General features: G+C 45.2%; 1 protein-coding gene across 12 annotated transcripts in view; it reads left to right on the forward strand.

Annotated features, from left to right (window-relative positions):
- LAMA2 (laminin subunit alpha 2) overlaps nucleotides 1-17,176 on the forward strand; it is a 1,150,433-nt gene that overhangs the window by 332,530 nt on the left and 800,727 nt on the right. For 11 of the 12 annotated variants that reach the window (XM_068231524.1, XM_068231529.1, XM_068231525.1 and 8 more), the window contains exon 5: nucleotides 6,742-6,924. In XM_068231524.1, the coding sequence (XP_068087625.1) occupies nucleotides 6,742-6,924 (183 nt within the window). Of the gene's footprint in view, nucleotides 1-6,741; nucleotides 6,925-10,403; nucleotides 10,576-17,176 lie in introns of those variants that run through there. The other variant, XM_068231535.1, reaches the window with a different exon arrangement.

Here is a 17,176-nt window from a genome sequence, read left to right on the forward strand (position 1 = left end):
CGTAATAGCTAATGGCGCATGGCAGCAGCACATTATTCTGTGGACCCTGGTGGTGGGAACACAGACAGCAGGAGGTTAAATACAGCAGCAGGAGGAGGAGGAGTGACGTGTGGCAGCAAGCAATGTAAAGGGCCATGGTACCTAGCGGTGGTACCATGGCTGTAAATAAACACAAACAGCAGGAGGTTCTGGATAGCAGTCGTGAAGCCCACATTGTGTCCAATACACAAATGGGACAGCACAGTTTTCCACCCAGACACCTCAGAATTTTTTTTAACAATAAAATTTAGCTATAGTGGTGGCGTAATAGCTAGTGGTGCATGGCGGCAGCGCATAACTCTGTGGACCCTGTCGGTGGGAACACAAACAGCAGGAGGTTAAATACAGCAGCAGCAGGAAGAGGAGGAGTGACGTGTGGCAGCAAGCAATGTAAAGGGCCATGGTACCTAGCGGTGGTACCATGGCTGTAAATAAACACCAACAGCAGGTTGTTCCAGACAGCAGTCGTGAAGCCCACATTGTGTCCAATACACAACTGGGACAGCACAGTCTTCAACCCAAACGCCTCAGAATTTTTTTTTTTTACAACAAAATGTAGCTATTGTAGTGGCGTAATAGCTAGTGGCGCATGGCAGCAGCACATAATTCTGTGGACCCTGGCGGTGGGAACACAGACAGCAGGAGGTTAAATACAGCAGCAGCAGCAGGAGGAGGAGTGACGTTTGGCAGCAGGTAATGTAATGGGCAATGGTACCTAGTGGTGGTACCACAGCTCCTACAGAAAAACCGGGCCAAATTAGCAGTAAACTGAAGGTTTAAGTTGTGAAAAAATAATTCCCAGGCACCTCATGTCCTCCTCCAGGTGCCTGGAACGTGCCTTCAATCCAGGCCTGGTTGATCTTCAAAAATGTGAGTCTGTGCACGGACTCTGGGGACAGACGAGAGCGCTTCTCCGTGACCACGCCACCGGCCGCACTGAAGCACCTCTCGGACAGCATCCTGGAAGGGGGGCAAGACAGGACTTCCAGGGCGTACTGCGCCAGCTCACTCCAGATCTGCAAGCGCTCGACCCAGTACTCCAAGGGTTCCACAGGCTCCTCACCGGTGTCAAGCACACTGAAGGACCCCATGTAGTCGGCCACCATCCGGGTCAGGCGCTGGCTGTGACTTTGATGATGAGGATTTGAGGATGATGCTACTGCACGCACCTCCTCTCTTGGCTGCTCTACCGTCATGTAGAGTGCCTTTGTCAAGGACAGCAGGTCTCCTGGGCACCTGATGCTGCTGCTGCTGCTGGCTGCAGGCACCGGCTGCTGTGCTGGCTGGACAGGGACAGAGGGGTGGAAGGCTGGGAGAAGGCTTCCTCCAATCACCGAACAAGGATCTCCTGCAACTCCCTCGTTTGCTGCTCAGGGTCTCCAGCAGGCAGGAACTGACCCACCTTCCCCTTCAGCCGTGGGTCCAGGATCATGCTGATGCAGGCGTCCTCCCAAGCTTGCATCTGCTTCACCCTGGGGTCTGTGTGCAGGCACCGCAGCATGTGTGCTGCCATGGGGAACAGGGTGGTCCGTCCAGCAGAGACATCAAGGTCAGTGGCCTCAAGTTCGCTGTCCTCCTCCTCTGGCCCCTGAGCCTCTTTCTCCTCTCTCCACCCTCACACCACTGCAGCAGCACTCTGCTGTTCCCCCTCAACAGCAACGTCCAGGACCTCCAACTCCTCCTCCTCCAACAACTCAAAATCTTGCGCAGAAGTGGACTGCGCAGGTGGCTGCTGTTCCAGCTGGATCAGGGTCTCCTCTTCTGTTACATCCAGCAGATCACCCAGGGCTCTGTCCAGCAGACAAACAATGGGCACCCACTGGCAGAGGGATGCCCGTTCCTTGCTGACCAGGTTGGTTGCCTGCAGGAAGGGAGCCAACACCAAGCAGACCTGCTGCATCTGCCGCCACTGTGCGTTGGAGAGGAGCTGGAGTTTGGTGGTGCCGGCAAGAGTGCATTCAACGATGTTGTGGTGAACAGCCCTCCTCTGCTCAACCAGCCACTCCAACATCGCCAGGGTGGAATTCCAGCGTGTTGGCACATCGATGACAAGGCAGTGTCGTGGCAGGCCCTTGCGCTGCTGCATGTCGGCCAGGTTTGCTGTGGCAGCAGCTGAGCGGTGGAAAATGCGCACAATTTTCCGAGCCGCTTCCAACAGATTGTACATCCCCTGGTAGGTGCGCAGGAACTTCTGCACCACCAGGTTCAGGACGTGGGCCAAGCAGGGGTCAAGTGTCCCCTGTTGATGGCAGCCAGCAGGTTGGTCGCAATGTCAGACACCACCAATTCGACTCTGAAGCCTCTGGGGGTCAGCCACATCTTCTCCTGCTCTCTCAGGTAGCGGAGCACATTGGTTGCCGTCAGACTGTTCTACCCCAGGCTTCTCATCTCCAGCAGCGATTGGCAATGGCAGGCCTTCACGCTGCTGTTGAGGCAGGGTCACTTGGCGGCGGGAGCTGCTGCTTCTCCCCTGACCCTGCATGGTGGCACCACATAGTGGACAACTGGTGCAGCTGGTGCGCCTGAGAATGGACCTGCTGCTTCCTCGATGGCGCATTCCACCGGGCTGACCCAGTGGGCCATGAAGGACAGGTATCGGTCTGTCCCAAAACGGCTGCTCCATGAATCCATTGTGCTGTGGATCTGCTCACTCACGGCGTGATCGATAGATCGGCTTACGTTCGCCATAGCACAGTGGTGCAGTGCTGGGATCACCTTTTGGGAGAAGTAGTAGCTTGGGATTTGCCACGCTGGGATCCCGTACTGTAGGAACGTTCTCACGTCACTCCCCTCCTGCACAAAGGAGTATGGCAGGAGCTGGGAGCACATGGCCTCACTGGTGCTGGAGGTCTGGCTGGAAACGGTGGCTTGCTGCACCGCCATCATTTCCACGACAGCCTGTGCCTGACTCTCCGCAATGGGCCGGGGGCGACGACCCACGGCAAAGATGGGCGCAACATGCTGCTGCTGCGCCTCTGCTCCCTCCTCCACAACTCTGCGGTCAGTGGCTGGCGGCGGACCAGTCACAGACCTGCTGGTGCTGCCAGTGGCTGCAGCAATAGCGCTGCCTCTCTTGGTGGTGCCTCGCTCTCTACCTCTGCCAGTCATTGTGCAATAATATACAAACACAATAAGAAAAGCAATATATATATATATATATATATATATATATATATATATATATATATATATAAAGGGCGGGAAAGGATGTAAACTTTAATAAAGAGTCTGGGTTGGTGGTGGTGGTGAGTGACAAAAAAAAAGAAAGTTTTTTTTGTTTTTTATTTTTTTAATGGTAGTAGTACTAACAGTAGTGTAGTCTACAGTAGTCGATAACTAACTCGTGTGACAGACAGTGACAATAAAAGTCTGTCACACACAGACGCAATCAATAGGGTCAGGCAGATGACAGTCACATATCACAACAGATGCTGGTCTGGCCTAGTGGCCTGTGAAGTAACTATTACAAAGTAGTAGTGAAGCCTGCGGCACTAAATAAACTCACATACTATAGCAGTAGAAAATTAAGTAAACTAGTACGTAGATAACACCTAACTATAACCCCTAGTAATAGTGTAGTAGTCGATAACTAACTCGTGTGACAGTCAGACAGTGACAAATAAAAGTCTGTCACACACGGACGCAATCAATAGGGTCGGGCAGATGACAGTCACAGATCACAACAGATGCTGGCCTGTGAAGTAACTGTTACACAGTAGTGAAGCCTGCGGCACTAAATAAACTCAGACTATAGCAGTACAAATTAAGTAATCTAGTACGACAGTAACAACTAACTATAATTCCTAGTAGTAGCGTAGTAGATGATAACTAACTCGTATGACAGACAGTGAGTGACAATAAAAGTCTGTCACACACGGACGCAATCAATATTGTCGGGCAGATGACACGCAGCCAGTCACAGATCACAACAGATGCTGGCTTGTACAGTAACTAACACAGAACTGAAGCAAATAAACTTACAGACTAACAGTACAAATTAAGTAAACTAGTACTAGTAAACAACTAACTATAATCCCTAACCTACCTAAGCTAGTATTAGGCTAAGGCTACCTAGGATAGCAGGCCTAGCCTGCACACAGACCTAACACTAGCCTAGCACAGTATACAGTATATACACTACACTAGCTGACTGAACTATAACAATCAAATCACCAACTATCTATAGCTGAGTACAATAAAGGTGTTCAAAATGTGTTTAGGAGGTAAAATGCTGTGTTTACAAGGTGAGAAGCACTTTCTAAGACACGCAGCAGCACTGGAGATGCTCTCAGTACCGCAGAGACACAAGCAAGTACGCACTCCCTAAGATGGTCGCGGCCTTATATAGAGGAGGGGAGGGCCAGGCTCCCCTCCTCTGATTGGTTGCTAGGGCCTCAGCTGGGGGCCTTCTAAATGGCCTAATTACGTCATCCCCTGGATACCGAAGCCGGATTTGTGATCATGCGTTAACACCCGTGATCACGGCCGAATTCGAGAGTGACTATTCGGGTACATTTAACTTTGAATTCGGGAGCAGTATCGCTCTTCAAATTCGAGTTCTGCAATCATGAAAATCTACCCATGATCATGGGTAAATTCAAGTTTGCGATCTCTGGCGAGCAACCCTTGTTACCAGACACTGGAGTAATAATCCTTTCCCATGCTATGCTAAACATACTGCCTGAGATTCCATTTTAGCTCTACATTTTAACTTCATCCCCAGTCATCATACCTTAGTTAGCAGGAGAGATGTCGCAAGCATATAAATTTCCATTCACGAACGCGAACTTCCAATAAATATTTGCGAACAGGCGAATCTGGCGAACCGCCATAGACTTCATTGGGCAGGCGAATTTTAAAACCTACAAAGACTATTTCTGCCCACAAAAGTGGTGTAAAACTTGTTTCAAAAGGTCTAACACCTGGACAGGGGCATGCCAGAGGGGGCTCCATGCCAAAAGTCCCATCAAAAATTACAGAGTTGACGCAGAGCTAGATTTGAAACCCTAAAGGGCAGTAATCACATTATGCACAGCTCAGGATGTCAATGGGCTGTGGAGTGTCTGACAGAGAGAAATGCAATAGTACTATCAGAATACAATGAAATAATAATGCACTGCAGTGGTTATGTGCCTGCAACTTAATGAGACAACAGCAGTAGCAGTGGCGTTTCACAAAAAATAATAATAATAATAATAACACAGGAGACCCATGTGCTAGCTTTTAAAAGGGATGTTTGCTTTCACAGCCAGTGAGGAACAAGGACACAGCATAGCTAATGTTTTCAATACCTATCTGCAGCAAGTCTGACCCTGCTCTCACTAATGGTCAGCACAGCAGCCAGCAGAGAATTAATCCAATATGGCCACTGCAACTGCTTTTTGATAGGGGGAGGGGGGATGTCCAGGAAGGGGTGCTAGCTGATTGGCTGCCATGTGTCTGCTGACTGCGAGGTAAGGGGTCAAAGTTTAGCTCAATGATGATGTATAGGGGGTGAATCAAACATGCCAAATGTTTGCTGTTCGCAGCAAATTTTCACAGCCGATGTTCGCAGAATACTGCTCGCTGGCAAACTGTTCGGGCCATCTCTAGTTAGCAGTATGTTACTATATCTGTGTGAAATAATGATTTTGCAGCTAAAGAACCTGTTCGAGTTTAGGTGTTAACCGCCTGTTTTATGCTACTGCATGGCTTTGCAGTGTTATGCTGTTCAGTCTGCAGGGGAGTGGGTCACTTTCTGAGTAGACTGTAATAGCTTTCAGCCAGAGAAGACTGTGCACCAGGAAAATGCTGGAGAAGGGACTCCTGACAAGACATTCACATAAGTGCCATTGGCCTTCATTCAAATTCACATTTTCATCTATTTTTACACCTTAAAGGATACCACAACTGACATGTGGCATAATGAGATAGACATGGGTATGTACAGTGCCTAGCACACAAATAACTATGCTGTGTTCCTTTTTTTCTTTCTCTGCCTGAAAGAGGTAAATATCAGGGATGTAAGTGGCTGACTCAGTCCTGACCCAGACAGGAAGTGACTACAGTGTGACCCTCCCTGATAAGAAATTCCAACTATAAAACACTTTCCTAGAAGAAAATGGCTTCTGAGAGCAAGAAAGAGATAAAAAGGGGAAAATTCTTATCAGTGAGGGTCACAATGTAGTCACTTCCTGTCTGAGTTAGGACTGAGTCAGCCACTTACATACCTGATATTTACCTCTTTCAGGCAGAAAAAGAAAAAAAGGAACACAGCATAGTTATTTGTGTGCTAGGCACTGTACATACCCATGTCTAACTCATTATGCCACATGTCAGTTGTGGTATCCTTTAATAATAATAAAATGCCTTTTGGGCCACCAACAAACAAGAACATACTCAGAACAAATTTTACAGTACCTTTTCACCTACATTTTGGTAATTTTTCAATTGCAGAGTGCTAAAAAGTTATTTGAATTGAATAAGGAGTATTGTCTTTTTTTCCCATGTGTGTGTGTGTGCTACAGTAGTGAGACTGAAATGATAATTTACCCGGAATTTAAAGGACAAGCCATCCCAAAGCTTTAGCTGTTCCCATACTAGTAATTCCATGTGCTTTGGTCAGTCCTGATCATAAAAGATCTTGAGGAGGAGGGGCATTGGTAAGACTGTTTTTTATGTATTGATTTGTTTAACTTGTTAATGCTTTTTGTTTGTTTATAGATACACACTTCTTTGATTACCGGAAGACCAAGTGCTGAGGATCCTACACCAACACTTATGGAATTTACATCAGCCCGATACATTCGACTACGGTTTCAAAAGATTCGGACTCTAAATGCTGATTTAATGATGGTGGCTCATAGTGATTTAGCAAATGAAATTGATCCCATAGTCACCAGAAGGGTATGTGATCCTGAAAATTCTTATTTCTTAGTTAGAATAAAAATATATCTCAATTGATCACGCTCATCTTAATACAACACATATGCCATGTTTACATTTCCAACAAGTAGTTATTGACATGTTTAGTACCTTCCTTGCATGCCTGCTTGAGAATGAAAACACAGCTAAAATGGCTGGAATCTCTGCACTTGCTGTTCAGTAAATCAGCACCTACTGCAGACCTTGGGGCAAAACTCCCTAACACTGCCCCTGTCTATAGAGCGTGCGTTCAAGTGCTTTGAGTCAGCCAGCCAAGAGAAAAGCGCAATATACCTTATATACTCGCTTATAAGCCTAATATTTCAGTGGAAAAATGTGTTGAAAAGTTACCCCCACGGCTTATATGTGAGTCCGTGGTGCAGAAAGGATGGTGGAGCAGGTTTTGTTATTTGCAGAGGAGCATAAGCATTGTGTACTAGTGATCCTGCTCTTGCCAGCTGGCTCCTTGCTGTGTCAGTGCTCCACATCCCCTGTAACATGGTGTGCAGAGTGTGTTGCTCAAAACTACATGTGTCCCCTGGCTTAGGGAGTGAAGCATTCAAGCAACATATTAGCGGTGAAATGATCGGGCATTCTTCCTGTTTGGCAATGGCTACGATTCATATCTATGACGCAATCTAGTGGCGTCTTGAGACACAGCTGTATAATCTTTGGAGTGCATCTGGCTATAGGTAGGGGGTCTGACTTGTACTTCGGGAATATACTGGGGATGGGGCTTATACAAGAGTCAATCACTTTTTCTTGAGTTCTGAGGAAAAAGTGGGTACGTCGGCTTATACACAGGTTGGCCTATATGCGAGTATATACTTTAAATGTTTATGTCTTGTCAAAATCCAACAACAATACAGTGAAGGACGTACTTATAAACAAAATGTTGATCTCTAAACATATCAACATGTCTTTTTTCTCTAATTTTTAAAATCCTGTTACCCTTTATATCTGCTATATTTAGAGAGGTACCAAATCTGATTTTTGACAATATAAATCCATGCTTTCTACCAGGACCGGGCCGAGGCTGAGGCAAGAGATGCTCCAGCCTCCGGGCGCAGTGTAGGAGCGAACTCACAGCTCACTCAGCTCTCATTCCCATATTGTGTTTGAAGCAGAGATACATAAGAAAAGGGGATTAATGGCAGTGACTGCAAGCCAGATAACTACAGATTAAGGTGTTGGGGGCCCTGGGGCACCTCTTAGTCTAATAGCAATCAGTGTGTGACGGCTGGGGTGGGAGGGATGAAGGGGCGCACTTTGGTGTCTCAGCTTTTGGAGCTGGAGGACCTTGTACCAAAACCATATTCTCTTGAATTGGTGATTCCAATAAAAAGCGCAAAACTTATTCATAAAATGGGTGGTAATCGATGGTCCACTGAATTGCATTGCTACCGCAGTTTTCCACTTTTAGAAAATGGTGAATGACACCAAAGTGGTGGACATGTGTTTGAAACAAACACCCCTGTTATTTCCATTCAAAATACCTGGGTTTTTGGGGGGTTATGTATAAAGTGTCAGTCAGATTACCCCCTTCATGAATACTGCATTTGTAACTATACTGCTAATAATTAATGGCAATAGTGTAATTCATAGAAAACTGCAATCTCTATGGCTTAGGTTACACTGCAAAATGCAATCGCTAAGCACTTAGCAGTTACAACTTTGCAATGCGATTTTCAGAGCAATCTTAGAAGAAATGTTCATATTTAAAAGTGTTATTAGGGTTGGTGTCAGCCAGTGCAGAAACTTATGGTGTCACCCCTCTCATACACCATGAACCTCCAACCTCACCAGGCTAAATAAAACCAATAATAATTTTTGTGTTGTTTAAAATGGGTTTGGGAAAGGGTTATACTGGGCCCATTTGCTATACAGAGAGAGGGGCAATAGGGTTAAGGACTTTTATAATGACCATGCTTTGCTATAGGAAGTGGGTTCTGGCCGTGCTTGCTATTGATGCTGGTAAAGGAAGCAGTACCACACTGGACACACTTGCTATTGGGGAGGGAGGAGTTACAGATTGTACAGAAGTACACTTGTTGGGGGAGGGGGGGTCAGGGGGAGATTAATAAGTATTATGCTGGCCACATGCTAGTGGGAGGGGTGGTTTGCTGTGGGAGGTGAGAGAGGGGTACCATTCTGTACTCACTTACAATTGGGGGTGGGCCTTAAATGGGACACCTTTGCTAATGGATGAATAGGGGGATGATATGGTGATCACCACATATGCCCTGCTGGCCTCTGAACTCTGTTATCAGTTCGGTATTGCACATCCAGAAGGGAGAAGAATGAGTGGGAGAAGTACATCAGGCACTAGCCTGGTCTATATTTACAAAGCTTGGTGTCATCTCCTCTGCTGGTGACACCTGGTACGACAGGGCTGGGCCGAGGCAGAGGCGAGAGAGGCTCCACCCTCAGGGCGCAGTGTAGGAAGGGGCGCACAGCTCATTAAGCTATCATTCCCCTATTGTGTTTGAAGCAGAGAGAAATAAGAAAAAGGGGATACATGGCAGTGACTGCAAGCCAGATAACTAGAGATTAGGGTGTTGGTGGCATTTAGGGGCCCTGGGGTTCATCTTAGTCTAATTGCAATCAGTGTGTGATGGCTGAGGTGGTAGGGATGGGGGGATGCACTTTGGTGTCTTAGCCTTGGGTGCTGGGTCCTAGCTCTGTGGTGCAGGCTACACCTACCGCATCCCTCTAGTGCCACATCTGTGTGTTTTTACACATAGTTTCAAGCTGAATTGCTCTGAAAAATGTTACATGCACCAAGATTGCACTTTGGAACTAATCCCAACACTGCTGTGGGAACACCCTCAAGTGCATTACAATTGCTCCCAGTGTGAACCAGCCTTTATAAAATTTCAAATCATTTTAGCTCATTTACAAATATATAATCAGCAGATATGCAGAGAGTGCCTTCATTTCTGCAGAATTAACATTTTCACTTTTCAGGCAATCTTCAGATCACCACCTTTATAAATAAGCCCATAACATTTTTGTGATTTCACAAATAACTTATTATTTTCTGTCTAATAAGTGTGTTGTAAGTGCAGTAACCTCTCTTCCCTTCTATAAAAATAGCCATCATTTCCATCCTCCTGTAACAAGCAAGGATGCATAACTTATCTTACTCCCCACCCCAACCATAACAAGCTTAAGCTAAATAACTCTCCTTCCTCCATCCGAACAAAAAGTGTGGGCAGTATAAACACCGATCTCCCCTAAGCATTGTCACAACCCTTGGCCACTCCCCCTTGACAAGTGTGGCCAGTATACACAACCTCCACCCCACCATTGCAAATGTGGCCAGTATGACACCTCTCCACTCATAGCAAGTGCAGCCAGTATTACTCCCACCCCAGCAAGAGTGGCCAGTATAAACAATTATGGTCCTTTCCCTTAGGCAACTCCTCCACATAGTGAAGCAGTGTAACGTATATTGCCTTATACTTCTCTCAATTCATGTCACATGTGGTATGCTGTAGCACATTGCATGCCTCAAAGAGGAGAGAGTATTTCCCAGTGGTAGAGTAGATTAAGTTTTGCTGAGATGGGAGGATAATACGGGGGAGAGGGGTGCCCCCAAGTCACGTGGGACAAAGGACAATATGAATCAAGGTCTGTTGGCACACTAGCTTATTGCTTTACTGTACTTCACTGTATGAAACACAACACAAGGATAATGTGTGTCTTTCCTTTCCCATTCCATTGCATTTCCCTCTGTTACAGGAAACAACCCAATTGTCACTGTGAGCCTAGACTTCAAGAGAACCTGAGGTGGCTTTGAAGAATCCTATTAGGACACAGAGGCTGGTTCTGCATACAATGCACAGCCTCTGTGTCTGTACATTGTCCCCCCAGGCCCCCCTGCGCTCTGCTTTCCCCCATAAAAAACCCCGCCATGCTAGCGACATGCAGCTTGTCCCTAGGTGGCTGTTTACCTGAATGTTGTCTGTCACTGCCGCTCCCCCGCCACTGCCGGGGAGGGAAGGGATACAGGCTGGAAGCTGTGATCTAGAGGAGGCGGGGGAGTGGCGGTGACAGACAGCATTCAGATAAACAACCAGCTATTGACAAGCTGCATGTCGCTAGCATGGCGTTTTTTTTTATAGGGACAGCAGAGCGCAGGGGGGGCTGGGGGGACACTGTACAGACACAGAGGTTGTGCATTGTATGCAGAACCAGCCACTTTGTCCTAATAGGATTCTTCAAACCCACCTTGGGTTCTCTTTAAGGTCATACTGAAAATCTCCCATGAGGAAATGGACTAGTCCAAAATCTGTCAGATCTGTCATCTTTTTACTGCCTACTGTAAATGATTGTGATATAGGAGAAATTTATAGTGAATGTTACTCAGGTAGAAATGTATATTTTATATGTACCATATTTTTCAGACTATAAGATGCACCTAGGTTTAGAGGGCAAAAATACTGGAGAAAAATATACGAAAACTGGTTCATTCATGGTGCAGGGGCATCTTGTGGACCTTTTCCCCAAGCTGTCTTTGTAAGCTACACCGCTCCGCTACACTAACCCCTGCTGCCCCACCAGCTACACGTCACTACACTACACTAATCCCTAATGCCCCATCAGTTACACTAAAATACACTAATTTCTGATGCCCCACCAGTTGCACTACCAGTTACACTGCACTACAGTAACACCTGCTGCCCCACCAGCTGCACTAACTATCTTAGAACTACAGTTCTTACCTGATCCAGCCGCAGTGTGTGACAGCAGTGGCAGTGGCGCAGTGTGTGACATCAGTGCACGGTGTGCAGTCAGGTCATGCAGTAAGAGGGCGTCACCAACCCAGAAGTACAGAGCCCTCAGAGGCCCCGAGCACATAGAGCTGCAGGATTTTTAACAGCAGCTGCAGACAGAGACAGTTGGAGATGGAGGAGGAGAAGAGCGCACTAGCTGGATCGAAACGTGCTTCTGGTGCACAATTGCCCCCTTTATAAGATGCACCAGAAGTGCATCTTATAGTCCGAAAAATACGGTATGTAATTTACATTTTAAATGTTTTCTCGATAGTAGTCCTTTATCTAAACCCCTCTGCATGCTAAAATCCTCCTTCCAGATTTCTAAACATAACCTCCCTCCAGAACATTAACTTCGCTTCTATATCAAAACTCTCACCAAAATACTCAAAACTCCACAATTATTGTCCACGATTGCAGTTACACCCCCTTCCTGAACCCCCCTCTTCCTACACACAGCAACACACAGCGCCAATTACTATTTTTAGATTCTGCTGATGAGTCCATCCTTTGCAAAACCCCCTCCTGGCATAGGTGTGATCATTAAACTAAACTATTTTTGTTGTGCATCCTTATAAGTCAGCTGATATTTTCCTTTACAGGGCTTTTTGTTGTTTGAAAATAGCATAGCTACTTTCACAAATGAGCTGCATTTTCTACATATGCCTGTATTTCATCTATCTTGCACCACGTATAGCCAGCATCCTATTTAAATGTATACGTGTCTCAGAGATAGATACATAGAGGCGTAAAATCTATAACAATGAGGAAAAGAAATGAGCGTGGCTCAAATATACCCTAGGTGAGATATGAAGATAGTTTAAGCTAAAATGCTGCTGGAGGTTGTTTACAGCAGAATGCTAACGCTGCAGCCTCTGAATATGAAAGAATGTCAGAATTACAGTCTGTAGAAAAATCCATCACTGTTCAATTAGAACTTCTGCTGATTTGTTCCATGCTGCATTACATTGGACATTTGGTTTAGTGATTACACTTCTGTCTTTGAGGAAGGTTTGTATATTTGTCACTGTTCTCTGTGATGTGAATGAGGAGCAAATAAAGGGCAGGTAAAATAAATGGTAATAAATCAGTCTGCAGGAACAGGTTCACTGATCCACATTACTGATGGAATTTATTGATACTGCATTCAACCTTCCAAAGCCCCAACTTAAGAGGGTCATCTCAATTTATCTTCTTCTGTTCCATGGTATGTTTGCCAATATTCCTCTTCCATCTTCTCTTTATGGTATTTTCATATGGATGCTTCTGTCTTTTCAATAAGACAGAGGTCTTAGGTTGGATTTACACATAAAAGATGCATGGAAGAAGTGTGATTTGTATTCCCAGAATCCGTTGCTCTCTAGTTTGTTTATATTATCAACCAACAACATTTCAAAGCCTTTTCTCACTTACTTTTACTTGGAATTGTAGCCATTTATTATCATTTAAAAAATGATTAGCTAGGAGGTGAGAAAACACTACAGGTTCTTCATTTTTTTAAATGTAGACACTTTATTTTGTTAATATGTATGTATCTCGTCCTCCTGTAACATGTTTGAGAAGTGCCAAGACTCTTGGTTTTTAGCTCTTCTCTGTTCTGTTATATTAAAGCGGATCAGAGATGAAAAACTAACTACAGCAAATATCTTATCTAAGGTTTAGATGGTTTACATAGTAAATCTAGCGGCAAACAGCTTCAACAGTATATGATTATTTCTTCCTGTGATCAAATGAGAGCAGCCATATTTTGCTTGTCATCATTATACAGCCAAGCTGCTCTACATCTTAATCCCTCAGCCTGTAAAAACTCCACTCCCCTCTCCTCCTTTCTCATCCCCCTCCGCCCCCTTGCCTCTGAAATCTTGTGCATGCTTCAACAAAAGCCTTCTCCTCCCTAGGCTGTGCTTACATGAGCACTTGCAACATGGGACTCAGAATGCCTAGGCGCTGGAGGAGCTGGGGGTGTGGATACATTCATTTACATGCAATTAGGTAATAAATACAATTTTAAAAAAACATTTAGCCGGAAGAATGCCCAATAAACTATATGTAAGGGGCAGAAAAATGAAGGCAGCAAAAGTTTGTCTCATATCCACTTTAACTAATGGACACTGTACAACAGTAACTGACACCATCGAAATCTCTTCATGTAAAATCTGTACTGTATTGCGTGGGCTCGAAGTGTTTAGAAAGTTGTTACTATAGCCATAAACATTTTTAAAATAAGGATAAATAAAATAAAGAGATGTCTCATCTTACCTCTCCAGAAGATAGGACACCCATTTAGCTGATAAAGTTTTTTAATTCAAAACACAGAGACAATGCATTTCACGTGTACTAACCTACTTCCACAGTTCAATAAAAGGGCCTGACAGCAATGGGAACCTCAGATTATTACAGAGACAATGGCCCTTATTCAATTACCCTTTTCTCTTGAGTTATGTTCTAGATGATATTTTCACAGCTTATCAATAAAATGGTTTTTAAGCCACCAAGAAACAAGAAAAAACTCAAAACAACTTAAATATGACATTTTCACTTACTTTTTAGTACGTTTTCAATTGCGAATTTCTAAAAACAAATATTTAAAGAGATGATGAAAAAAAATCTCCCGGGAGAAAACTCAGGAGAAAAATTTAACCAGTTCACCCCCAAGGGTTTTTATCCTAACGGACCAGAGCAATTTTCAGTTGTCAGCGCTCCTCCCTTTTATTCCCTAATAACTTTATTACTACTTATCACAAGAAAATGATCTATACCTCGTTTTTTTCGCCACCAATTAGGCTTTCTGTGGATAGTACATTTTGCTAAGAATTTTTTTATTCTAAATGCATTTTAATGAGAAAAACAGAAAAAAAAAGAAAAAAAATCATTATTTCTCAGTGTTCAGCCTTTATAGTTTTAAAATTAAACATTCTCCTGTGGATAAAACAAACACGTTTTATTTGCCCAGTGGTCCCGATAATTAAACCGTTTAGATTATGTCCCTACCACAATGTATGGCGACAGTATATTATTTTGAAATATAAGTGGTTATTTTTCTGTTTGTTCTGGCCATAATTACAAGCCCCTATGTAATAAATTAAAATTAATTTTCCCCCATAAAATATAGAATAAAAAAAGCTGAGTCCCTAAGGCAACTATTTATTTTATTTTTTTAAGCTGATTTTTTTTTTTTACAAGTGTTTTTTTGGGGGGGGAGGGTTGGAAGTGTAATTTTATTAATGATGTGTATATACTTAAAAATGTATGTATTTTGTAAGTGTAATATACTTTTTGGCCACAAGATGGCGCTGGTGAACACTCATAGGACGTGTTCACTTTTTTTTTTTTTTTTTTTACACACTTTATTAAACTGTTACATTTCCTGTTTATGTGAATGGACGTAGCCGCTGTTCGCGGTCACGTCCATTCACTCCAGGCACTGCGATTGGGTAGAGGACTGTTCAGTCCTCTTCCCCAATCGCCCAGCACGGGATCCCGACGGTAATGGCGGCGGTAGCGGCGGACACACGGCGGTAGCAGCGGCGGGAATGCGCGACGTATTAAAACGTCATGTTGCTGTTAATAGCGGTAAGCATGACGTTTTAATACGTTAGGATGTCGGTAAATGGTTAATTGAATAAGGTCCAATGGTGTTTAAGAATAAAGCAAAATGTACTGTCAAAGATTTATCTCAGGTGGTGTGGATTATATTGTCCATGGATCAAGGAAGGATTTAATTTGCATCTTTCTACTGTATCTCAGTTTGCATCAAACCTTATAGTGCAATGAATGCAGGTTAAGACATTAGAAAACGTTATGGCTTTGGGTTTTTATGGTTTTAGGTTTTTCATAATGTTGTACTATTTTGAAGCTATATTTTATGCTGATTGTCTTTAGTGTATAAGGTGTTTTTCATTTATCTCACTGGGCCTGATGCAATTGTCAGACTCGCCAGCGTTAAACGCTGGTGAGTCCGATAATCAGGCGACTATAAAGTCGCCTGACCCAATTGCATTTAGCCCTAGGCAGGGTGCTAAAAGAACTCGCTTGGGCAATATTATCGCCCAGCAAGTTCCTTACACCCTATCCTATTGCACTTTGCATGCCTCCGGGAAGCGATGCTTCCCGGCAGACATGAGCGTTACCTTAGACCTGCAAAAAGCAGGTCTAAACATGCTAATGGACGTCATCACCGCTGCATCTGGGCGTCTCCTTTAATAAGGAGACCCCCAGAGCTCCCCGCCGGCCGCCGCTCGTATCCACAACCCCCCACAAAGCTACAAAGTTAATTGTAAGCAATTTTCTTACTGCCGCTTTACACCCGTCGGCCGCCGCATCTCACCGCAAATCCCCGCCGTGTAATTACAGTGTATGAGTTACTGTAATTACATTCGCTAATAACAGAGTCCCGGCAAAGCATCTTTGAATCAGCCGCCGGGGCTCCCCATTGGTTCACAGGCTGAGCCATTTTCATTGGTCCAGCCTGTGAACCAATGGGGAGACCTGGCGACTGATTCAAAGATGCTTTTCCGGGACTCTGTTATTAGCGAGTGTAATTACAGTAACTCATACACTGTAATTACACGGCGGGGACTTGTGGCGAGATGCGGCGGCCGGCAGGTGTAAAGCGGCGGTAAGAAAATTGCTTACAATCAACTTTGTAGCTTTGTGGGGGGTTGCGGAGACAAGCGGCGGCCGGCGGGGAGCTCTGGGGGTCTCCTTATTAAAAGAGACCCCCAGATGCAGCGGCGGAAGATGGCGGTGGATGTTCGGTGGGTTGTGCGCATGTGTGGGGAGCGAGGCCGTGGTGCTGATGGACAGCACCACAGGGTAAACCTCGCTCCCCATCGCCTGGTAATAGGGAGCATCGCTCAGGCTTTCGCCTGAGTAATGCTCCTTAACGATCGGACATCGCACGAGTGAAACTGGCAATAGGATTTGCCGGTAATCCTCGTGCGATGGCAAGGTGATAAGTAGCTCGCATCTGCAAGCTACTTATCACCTGGAATAGCATCAGGCCCACTTTCTATTAATAAAAAGTAGGGATGGGACGACGAATCCGGCGAATCCACGAATCCCTCGAATATTAGGAAATATTCGAGATTCGTGGACTCGAATCCCGACGCCATTTTCCGCTCGCCGGATCCACCGAATCCCGACGCTGCATCGCCGCTCGCAAGTGTTCTCCTCCCGCTCCCCGCAGCCTCCTCTGCTCGCCCGTTGCATAAATAAGAAGCAGCAGCCTCTCTCACCTCCAGCGTGGAGCCTGGACTCCGGAGCGGCAGACCTCCTGCAGACTTCCTTATTCCCCCTAGTGACTGGCTCTTACTACGTCATCAGTAAGAGACGGTCAGGCGGCCACTAGGGGGAACTAGGAAGTGAAGTCTGCTGCACTGCACTCCACGCTGGAGGTGAGAGGCTGCTTCTGCTTATTTATGCAGGGGGGCGAGCGGAGGAGGCTGCGGGGAGCG

This window comes from Hyperolius riggenbachi, chromosome 4 (genome assembly GCF_040937935.1).
Source record: "Hyperolius riggenbachi isolate aHypRig1 chromosome 4, aHypRig1.pri, whole genome shotgun sequence".
In the NCBI taxonomy this organism is placed as follows: domain Eukaryota; kingdom Metazoa; phylum Chordata; class Amphibia; order Anura; family Hyperoliidae; genus Hyperolius; species Hyperolius riggenbachi.